The sequence below is a fragment of the Haplochromis burtoni genome, unplaced genomic scaffold (assembly GCF_018398535.1).
Source record: "Haplochromis burtoni strain Fernald_Lab_line unplaced genomic scaffold, NCSU_Asbu1 Contig_68, whole genome shotgun sequence".
Classification (NCBI taxonomy): Eukaryota; Metazoa; Chordata; class Actinopteri; order Cichliformes; family Cichlidae; genus Haplochromis; species Haplochromis burtoni.
Window position 1 is genome coordinate 495,005 of NW_024582429.1, and position 11,117 is coordinate 506,121.

At 40.0% G+C, this 11,117-nt stretch overlaps 1 protein-coding gene across 2 annotated transcripts in view; it reads right to left on the minus strand.

Annotated features, from left to right (window-relative positions):
- Window positions 1-7,787, minus strand: part of gas7a (growth arrest-specific 7a) — a 50,591-nt gene extending 42,804 nt beyond the window's left edge. Inside the window, exons 1-2 of one of the 2 annotated variants that reach the window (XM_005924181.2) lie at window positions 7,652-7,787; window positions 1,759-1,882 (exon numbers count right to left, since the gene is read on the minus strand). In XM_005924181.2, coding sequence (XP_005924243.1) covers window positions 1,759-1,882; window positions 7,652-7,654 — 127 coding nt within the window. In that variant the 5' untranslated portion in view covers window positions 7,655-7,787. The remainder of the gene's footprint in view (window positions 1-1,758; window positions 1,883-7,651) is intronic. The other variant, XM_005924182.3, reaches the window with a different exon arrangement.
- Between the last annotated feature and the right edge of the window lie 3,330 nt (window positions 7,788-11,117).

An 11,117-nucleotide genomic window follows, 5' to 3' on the forward strand; every position in this document is an offset into this window, starting at 1 on the left:
TCAAATTCTGTCATTTTCATTTTAATTCTGTTGTTTTCATTCAAATTCTGTCATTTTCATTTTAATTCTGTTGTTTTCATTCTAAATGGAAAGATTTCAGCTGATCCTCCTTCGTGCACCTCCTCTATTACAGTAAATGACACTGGCTGAAAACAACAAGCAGCTTCCTAATAAACACAACGATGTAAGATGGCATCCTGGTGGCAGCTGTTTTGAAGCTTCATATTCAGACGTGAAACAACAGCAAACTAACAAATGAAAAGAGACTGCTGCCGCACATGGCTTCTGAATGTAAAAATAGCTTTTGGGTTATTTTTTTCTGCTCTGTGTGTCTGTTTGTGTGTTTGTGCTTGAGCCAAAGAGCAATCGTTGCCAGAGTTGCTGTGGGAGCAGCCTCAGTTTGTCCCGTGGGAGCCCATCCTATCCCCCTGGATTCCTTTCCAAATGAAGTGTAAAACACACACACACACCGGAGCAGATGTTTGTGAAAGGTCACCTGCCTTTGAGCTTCTGTATTAGTACGACTCCTCAGCGGTGGGAGCAGAAGACAAACAGCAGAGAAAAGACACTTCTGAATCCACAGTCTCACTGCTCGGTATCGAGTGCCACACGTTTAAGATAATCAGATTAAAGTGGATCGAATCGGCAGGCCTTTCTCCACATGAACAGGCTGCTGAGATACAAGGATGGGGAGGAATGATAATGAGGCCTCTCACCGTTCACAGTGTTAAAGCACTGAGAGCTGAATGCTGAGATATATAAATTAAACCAGATCTGCTGGAATCAGCACATTGGAGGTGTAGATTTACTGTAATGCCCAAAGGCAATAAACAGTACAGTTTGATTGTTTAAGCTGATTTTCAGTGGATTCAGATGGAACGTTTTGTTCCTGGGTATCAATTCCTTTGCACAAAAATATGACGGTGTTTAACAAAAAAAAAGGAAAAATCATCATGGATATGCAGGACAATTAATTCAGTCAGAAAGCACTTTTGTGTAGACGTCAATAAAAACCAAGCTAATGTTTGGATTCCAAAAACTGGAGTTCCTAATGGTCAGTTTAGTCTGGATACACAAGTCAGTCAGTCCCCACAGACTGTCATAATGACTCTACAGAGGGTCAATTCTTTATATTGATTACCAAGCTGGTTTTGTTAAGACTTAAAGGTAGGGGTGTGGCAGCTTTGACCTACATGTGCTCCAACACAGGAAGCTGTAGATTATCAATTAGGCTTCAGTTAACTGGAGACCAGTTGGCAACCATCTTACAACAACTGGTCACAAGAGAAAAATATGTTTTCTGTGACTGGTTGCTGTGCTGCACAAAAGCATTTAGTTACCTACTAGCAACTAAAGCAATTGCAAGGAGGTTTTTGACTTTTTATAATTTATTTCAGCCACAACTTCCAGAAATCACTTGTCAACTGGTTGGGAAAACACATTTTTCTCAAGCAACCTCTGTTTGATAGGTCATGGACTGGTTTCTGAACCTGTGTGACTGAAGCCCGATGCTCTACCTCGACAAGCTAGTGTGACTGAATTGGGCGTCTGTCATGTTTACGCTGTTGGTTTCTTATGAAGCATTTTTTATGGAATCTGAAAAATAAGAAGCAAATAGGTTGATGCAATTATGGTTACATCCAACATATTTAGTGTGTGATTACAACTGTTTTCCACATGTTAGAGAGACAGAGGAACCATCATTTAACTGGTGTATCTAATCTCAAGCTGGTGTTTTATGCAGTGCTCTATCTGTACCTTTACTGGAGCTGTTGACATAATACCGCAGTCCCTCAGGTGTAATGTAGCTGCTCCATCCCGGGGGAAGAGGCCGGCTGTCAGTCTCCTCAGTGGGTGCGGCAGAGCTCTCAGGGGCTGGCTTCTGTCACAGAACAAATTCCCAGTTTACTACCACATAAACCCAGCATGTGTCCAGGTGTTTCTGCATGAAAATATTACAATACATTATTTTAATATGGATGTACAGCCTGCAGGAGACAACATACTGCTATGTTTGACCTTAACTCCTGTTGGTTAGCTCCACAATATTTTTAATTAGGCAGTTTGTCTCCTAATTTCCTATCAAGTTGCACAGTGCACATTTGGTTGATTAATCCCAGACACACGGAGCTGAAAGCCAGTTTGGTTTAATAACGTGGCCATTAACTGCTGGGGATCCTGAAGGCTGTGCAAATAGATAGCTGAGTTTACCCCGAGTGAGGGAAGATTGAGTAAACGCGTTTGTAATGTGATGCTGCTGCGTCATTAAAGTTTATATCACGTTACCGCCTCTACACAAGCTTGCATACACAGTAACTGTAAGGAGTCATGACAACCTCTGGGATAAGTAATGTTATTATCATCGTATTCCCATTCGGCTTTTCAGCGCTTCGCACTTGCTACATAATGGTGTTATTCATGTGGTGAAATATGATCCACTGAATGGATAAATAATGATAAATGCTCGCTCCACCTTATCAGCAATCCCCAGGAGCCTCCGTCATGCTGAAGCCATTTTATTTGGGCTGCACTCGGAGCGCGCAGGGCCAGAAATTACTGCAGCGTGCTTTACAAGGGAAAAGTCGTTTTTAATCTGCAGGGATCGCCGCCGCCCGGCTGTTCATTTTCAAACGCAGGCTAGCGTGGCCCGTACAGATCTGTCTGCTGAGTCTGACAGAGGCTCTGCTGAACTCCAGGACGGTGCACTCCAATCAGACATCTGAGGGGAGGTGGGCGGATGCGACGGGACAGATATATAAATGGAAGATTACAAGCGGAGTGATAAAGGAGCTGTATCGTGTTTCTTTGCTCGGATGGGTAACAGGGCAGAGTGGGTGGATAAAGTCGATTGATGTGCAACATTAAATGGGTCTCATTGGCTCTTTTCTATCCTCGCTTCTGATGTCGGTGTGCTGTGAGAGCAGCAGATAACTTCAGCTGTGGATCTCTGCAGTGTGTTAGATGCTGAACTCACAGCTAGGGGATGTTTACTGCACGGACAAGATAAGTGACATCCTCTCCTGACAGTGACACCTATGCTATGCGGAGGCAGCAAGTCTTTTTTGCACCAAGCATTAAATTATACCTGTTAAAATGCAACAATTACTGGGCCATTAATTATGAGAGAGAATGTCAGATGGTATCGTTATAGAGCGTGATGCATATGGTTCCACCTTCCTTTTTGAGGAACCCAGATGTTCTGTGCACATCTGCAGTACTGTAGCATATAGAGCATGTTCATTAGTGTCCTATTTGAGACTGACTGAGCCAGCTGCCTTCCTGCTGCTGCTATAAGCAAAGCTTTGTGTGTTGTCTCTCATTAAAAAAGTACAAAACTAAGAGAATAAATAATATTTTAAAAAAGTAGCAGTGGCTTGTTTTCCTATTGAAGGGGAGTCAACACAAAGAGTGATGATGGAAAGCTGTAGAAGTAAACACTGGCTGGTACTGAGTTACACTTTTACCAGCTTTAAGGTGAAGCGATCAAAGCGTCTACCAATGCAAACAAAGAACAACACTGAGTTTATCAAGCGTTTGCCACAAGAAGACAGTGCACATCACTTTGGTTCCTACAACAAGTTTAAGTTGCCACCGCAGGAAGAAACATAAAGGTCACGAAAAATGCAAAATCAGTTCATTATTTAAAAGAAAACGACACCGTGCTCAGTGTCCAGAGTTCCTGAGTCAGACCCGGTCCCCATCAGTACAGATTCAAATCTGTTAGCACATGTAACCCTCCATTTGCTTGAATGGAGGGTTACATGGAACTTGTAATTTATTCGTTATTAAATATTTCTGTACAAATCAGCGTGCCATAATTGCTGCACTGCCCAAAAATTGGAGGTGTGAGGAGCTCAGGGTTGATGGGCGGGTCAAAAAAGAAAAGAAACGAAAAGGAAAAAGACTTCTACATGGGAAACTTTTGATATTGTCTTTGATTTGATTATTAGGTTAATTACAGTGAGAAAGGGCCGCAGTATTAAAAAAATCTAACTAACCTAACATTCAACTCTTTGGACTGTGGGAGGAAGCCGGGGGACTTGGAGAGAACGCTGTACAGAACAATCCTGGAGGGCTGGTGGAATTGGGCCCAGAACTTTCTTGCTGTGAAGCAACTGGACCTGGTTGACCACTGTTTTCCAAATTTCTGTGCCCAAGGCAGGCCAAAAAGCAGGTCAAGCCTTCAAAGCACACCTGTATTATTATTTTACAGAACCCTTCATGGCAACTGGAGTGATTTCATTCTTAACTTTTAATTGTTTTCTCAGATGAAGGCACTTTTGAGCACGACACGTGCAGTTGCTTTGCACATAAATTGTACTTATCCCAGACATTTTCATGTAGTTGCATGCCCTTACTGTCCGAAGTGAAGATCCTGGGCTCTTTGGGATGTTTGGTTTGGTTTCTGCGTGGCTCTTTAGTTTCCTGGCTGTTATTAGTAAACCTCATCAAAAACAAATGACACACACACACCACACTACTAACACAGTCTTTTTAGATTTCATTCATCATTTAAGTGAACTAATAATAATAATAATAATGTTTGTGGTCTCCAGGCATGCTTGAACGTAACTCAGTGCACACTGTGGTTTGTATCTATACAGAGCAAAACATCCACCGGCAAATAATATACCAACTTCAATTCAGATGGTTGTTTTGTAAAAAAAATGATGTAATAACACAACTGTCACCCTCTCAAGACTAATCTCCCTAATTTTAACGTGTCTTTAGATAGCGGTGGAAACAAAGTGGAGGAAAAGTTCTCTATTTTTGATGGAAGCACAGCTTCAGGGAACTGGAGTGTTTATCTTGTTCATCACAGAAGTGCTGGCAGGGCTGTGGCCTCCCGTTAAACGACAGGAAAGAAGACGTCTTCTTGCTTAAAGAAAGAAAGAACAAATCAGCCTTTCAGCGGACTGAGTAGGGCATCTGTGAGATAATTTCCGGGCCCTCCTCTTTTTTCTTCTTTTCTTTTTCTAAACCAGCGTCCTGTGTGGAGTGGTAGCACACCCTCCCCGAGGCTTCCTCTTGCTTTTAAAATTGCTTCTGTTTGAAAGTCTGAGCAGCTGCCCCGGGGCACAGAAACAAACCTGTGAGAAATTGTGCTTTTAGATGTTGTCGGAGCGGTCTAAAATTATACACTGGTGCTTTTCTCTTTTTGATATTTTAAGTTGCTTTAAAACCACATTCAGATTAAGAGCCTCAAATAGGTTTGAGATTACTTTGACTTCTCAGTGAAGCGATGTCCCAATTTGAAGTTCTTTCCACCCATATTTTCTGTGGAAGTCCTTAATTTACTGCTGCTCACAGTCTGTTTTTTTTTTTGTACTGCGTGCAGTCTAAAATGAATCCCTTTGTTCGGTGTTAAGTGTTTTAAATGTTATTATGGAGCGTATAATAAAGTTAAGGCCCCCTAATCTGGTTTCCTTTGTAGTGGGAGATCTCAGTGCTTCCTTTCTCTCCCCGTCAGCCCTCATCAACCAGGAGAAGCTCATGGAAAGCAGCGAGAGGTCTACACAGCCTGTCTTGTTAGTTTCTGCCTTTTCAGAGAAAACCGCCCTAACGCAAGTGGAGGGTAACATTAAGAGCAGAACCCCAGAGGATTGTGGGATTGGGCTGAGATATCTTACAGATCTGTGTGGGTTTTTTAAAGCTCAGATATCACTGGGCTGCACTATTCACTGCCAGCCAGAGGACGTGTGAAATCAATGCAATAAGCAAATCAGCAGCTGATAAGAATCTAATGATAAGGGTTTATCTTCAAGCCTCAGGGCCAAAACAAGTCAGGCATCCTTCAGTTCTGGTTACCTGTATGATTATAAAATTTAGAGATTTATAATGTTTTGAGCCACAGTCCTACCATGAAAGGTCCCAAACTTGCAGTTGGTGCTCCTACAGGTAAGATAACCAATCTTTGTGGCTGATATTTTTTAACCCTAAAAATCAGCGGACTCACACAATAACAAGAAAGGACTGGATGCTGTACATGTGTTGCCAGGCGACATAAAAATATAAAATGCAAAGATATTTGTCCCTCAAGTTTTTCCATTTCTTTCCCTCACACCTGTTCTGATAATTTCAGCGATCTCCCTCCGGTAATTTGCCGACATTTGCGAATCTTTATATTGATGCAGCGATTATTATTCCTTCAACTGTGGCGATAATTGTTATTCTCTCACTGATAAATCCAAAACTGTGAAGCAGAAGTAGCCGGAAATGCACAGGAGGAATCGACGGTGCAGAACAGGCCAGTCACAATAATTGCAGACTTCTCAGGAGGTGTACATCAGGTTATGTGTCACATTAGGACGTAGATTTCCCGGTGAAGCTTAAAGTGGCCACGAGGACGAATGCAGCAACCTCCAACAACCACTCACCCACTCTAACCGACCTGTGTGACTGCAGCCGAGCTCACACAAAGAACTTTTCATGCCTAAATCTAACAGCAGCTTTACATGCTAATAACATGAAGTATTTTTAACCCTTTCATGCATGAATTATGACAACGTCAATCAGGATTTTTTTCTTAAGTATTTTTATTCATCTTTTGGCATGAAAAAAAGATTTTTGAACTTCATTTTTTTACTATACTTTTTAATGTACTTTTCAAAGAGTTTTTACATGTGCACTTAGGTGGACAACATCTCCTCTGAAGTGGGTGGCAGGGTATGGAGTGACGCATCAGTGTCCAATGTACTGGTTTATGTGCAAGTATACCATCAACAGCGACACAAATACAAGAAAACAGCCTTTGAATAGCTGTCCACTGTAGTGACCACTAAAGGGTTAAAAAATGAGTGATGAAATAATTGACTCCACAGGCTTCCAGTCCAAATTTTTTTTCCTCTAAAAGTGGAAAATATTAATTTTGTGTACATGAACGTTGGTCAGTATCCCACATATGAGACCTCTTAGCATAAAAATGTTTCCAAGAACATGAAAAATTTGAAGATTCATGTTCAGAAAAACAGAAAAAGATTAAAAGCTATGTATATTTTATAAACTGTCAAGAGACTGTGTTGACCTCCTCAATAACATCTAAAACATAGGTGTCAAACTCTGGCCCGTGGGCCAAATTTGGCCCGCAGCCTAATTACATTTGGCCCGCGAAGCCATGCCAAATTACTATTAGAGCTGGCCTACTGGTATTATACAGCTAATATATATATCGTTTAGTATTAAGCTTTGCTTGTTCCATATTCAGTTTTTTAGCAAAACTTGTTTGAGTCCATAAGAAAAGATTCATTCTTATATCTGGAGGAAGATTTTTTTTCCAATAAATATTAATGTTAGCCCGCGACTTTGTTCCAGTTTTGAATTTTGGCCCACTGTGTATTTGAGTTTGACACCCCTGCTCTAAAACCAAAGTATCCATAGCAACAAAATGTGTTTCCTTAGAAAATTAAGCTTTTAAACCCTTTGTTTGTACTTTTTTTTACAGGAGCTTTGAATATTCACTTCAACTCAAATCAATTTTCTTAGAATCATAAAAATTTGCTACATGTCTCCATTTCTGCTTCATTTAGATGTAAAAAAAGCTAAACTAAATACAAGGTTTCACACAGTTGCAGTATTTCCTTTTAATAATTAGAGTCCATTTGATGCTACTCCTTTTTTTAATCACATAAGGCAATTAAAATAAAGTTCCTACCATGCTGTTAAGCTGAGGAGCAGTCAGTCATCCAGCCAGTGGAAACGAGTGAAGAGACTGAAAGGATTATTAGAGCTCATTACTGTCCAAAATGATCCAACGTCTCTCCAGGGTCACAGCTCAAGACACAGAGGGAGCAGAGACACTGAATATCTTTTTCATTAAGAGGCTTTTTTCCCTGCTTGTACCAAATGAAAGCCCTGGCAGAGAGGCATGCTTTGGTTGTGATCAATGCGGGACATTTTCTATGAAGCTTTGTCGAGCAGAGAAGGCCAGTGGTTGTCAGTCTGTTTTTGGGAAACACAAAAGCGGACACTGTCAGATGGAGCTGTGATGTTCGGGAGGGGGACAACAAGAACTTTTCTGTCTCGCCGGCTTGTTCTCTTCTGTTAAACTGAATTAGCTCTGCATGTATTGAGTATCAGACTGCTCATGCTCAGACAGACGAGGTCTGTCTCTCTCTCAGAGAATAAAGATGCTTGTGGCTGCGGCACCTCCGGCCCTGCAGGATTTCACAGATATGAATTTGCACTGTGCAGATGTGCATGAACGTGCACGAGAGCAGATTTTAGGGCAAAAATTAAAGCCGATGAAGAATTTAACTACAGTAAAGCTGTATTAATATATGTATGTATATGTATACTGTATCAAAAAGAAAAACTAGTTATGAACAAATATTACATACAGAATGATACAATTTCATTAGTTTTTAGTTTAGGTTTAAAAATGCTTTGTTTTCTTTCATTTTAATTTATTTTATTAAGTTTAAAACAATCATGTAGACATCCCAGTGCCTCCTTTAAGCTCTGCGTTTGCAAATTTGACCAGTTAGACATAGTCACGAAATATTGCTTCAGTTATTGCTTAGTGTGGATAAAGAAAGCATAAAGTGATATAAATATAAACACTGCATTTACTGATCCATAAACTGACATTTTTATTTTATGTTTCTAGGCAAACTGAGTTTATTAAATTAATCAAAATATAATTTCCATGTTTGTCTAATGTTCTGCGTCTTCTCCTCATTCTGTCACTGGAGTACACAGCTGCTTGGTCTAAAAGTTCAAAATAAAGAGAAAAAAAACAGAAAACTAGGTCATTTTTGTTAGGTTGTCATTTTTCTTAGTGTAGATCAAAAGAACTTGGCTGTCTCGTTGGAAAGGAAAAGATCCAAAGAGATCTAATATTAATGTCTTTTACATCATCAAGACACTAACGAGCTGTTTTGAGACCAGTCGAGGGGAACAATCTCGTACACGCCTGACAATAAACTGTAAAAACACATTTTCCTTGTTAGTGCTGGTTGTTTAAGGTTGTATCATGTCTGAAAAATCAAAAGCAAGAACCTTAAAATGAGTGGGTGTGACGCATGACAGTGACATACTTCTTTAAACTCGATGGAAAGATCAGTGTCATGTTGGTTTAATATTCCAGAATCATGGTTATTGGCTGGTAATGGTTACTGCTTTCCACCATCTTTGGTCCAGGATCCAGGGGTCCCAGCAGGAATCTTTATAAAGGAGCTGAAGTTTCTTTAACAGAGTGGAGACTCAAATGTCAAAATGTCCACCACATCTGAAGAAGGTTTCATAATCATGGACAAGCGATTTATTCACCAGATTTAAACAAAAGTTTGTTACCCAACGACCAGGCTTCTCGTCTCCTTCTCGGTACCTTTCAAGCTATTGCTGAATAAAAAAAACATCCTTGGTTCATCCTTCAGATTTAATGGATTTTTTATGTGCTCAACAAAACCTCTAATGCTTTAAAAGGTCTATTTATCTTCTGGTGTTGTGTGATTTTGTAACCATTTTGGAACGTCACAGAGAGACAGTTCAAAGAGAACTGCAATCAAAGTGAAACCAGACGCGAGGTTAAAATCCCGTCCCTTACTTCACCTTGCTTTTGATTTTATAACCTTTAGCAAAAGCTTCTCCTGAAACGTTAGCCACAAACAACTGGCAGCAGCTCTCGTCCACACTGAAGATCACCGAGCGTCCTCTCACATAAGCAACAATGCACTTCTCGCACCGGACTGTTTATTTTGGAGCGTTGCCACGGCTCATTGTTAAAACAACAGTATCCTACTCAGGCTTTGATGGCCTTTATTTCCTCACCAGCTGCCTGCAATAATCCTCTAAAAGGAATATAATCAATCCGCTTCAAATCCACTTTTAAGGTTGTCTGCCTGCTCGTGTCCGGACATTAATCATCGCTTTCTGCTTTATCCACCAATATAGAAGTTTAAAACCCCTAAAACATGCTGGCTAATCAGGGGACACATTGAGCTTATTCCCCATGGAGATAGTATAAATAACCTGCAGCATGTCACCTCTGTAATGTAGGGGTTGAGCTTTTTTTATTATGCAGGATTTGGATGAAAATTTGTGTTTATGATTGTTTATTTGGGTGCATTAAACAGAAGAAGGCTTGACCAAAAGAACCACAGTTTACTTTGGATTGCAGTGTAGCCAGAAAATGTCCGAGTAAGTATATAACCTTTACAGTGTCCCAAAACAACGATTACAACATGGCATCAATACTGGCCAATGATGACATGACTTCAAATGGCTTTTCTGTCAGATTTTCTCTAAAATCAAGGGTCTTTTCTCAGTATTTACAAGTTCATTGAATACCTTTGTACTGGTTTTATGTATGCTTTTTCATTTTATGGTTTTACTGTATTGTAATTAGGGAACTTAAGAGAGTACTCCTATGGCCTTCCCAGTTTAAATAATACTAATACTTTTAAATGGTGACTTTACAAATAATTTTTCTTGTAAACAAAATGAGGATAAAAAGGTCAAGGTTGACCGAATTACTTGTTTTTGGACCTTGTATGTTCATTCATACCACCATATTACTATTTTAGGAATTTTCTACAGTAGCTTTGCATGATTTACATTTTCATAGTTCAAAATAATCCTTCTTTGTCTTATTCATTCTTTCTTTTTTTAGCTGATTTATCTCCTCTCCCTTTCAGACAATTTTCCTCTGACTGGTTGTCTCATGGTAACAAAGTGGGTGGGTGGGCGGAGCTTCAGTCCCTAAGAGCTCTCTCTTTGATCTGATATAAAACCAGAGCTACAATTTGTGTAAATACATGCCCAATACATTTGTGTTTTATTTCTGTTCCATCATGTTATTTTTTATTCAACTGTTTAATTGGTTAGTCCACTTTTCTTTTACTTTGCCAGCTTCACATGTGCCAAACTTACATTAAATATTCTATTTGTCCCAGTGTACTATTCTCCATTTGGGACATTTTAAGGTGTCTGGATCTAAATATAACTGTAGCTTGCACCTTGTGTTTAATCCATGATCCATCCTCATCCGCGATGGGCAGCAGGTTTGTGTAACTCTATCAGTGCATGCCCATGTAAAGGAAGAAGGCTTCACACCAAGGACAATGGTGTGATATAAAAAGGGACAGTGCCACTGGTAAAACCACAGGGTAACGATCCCA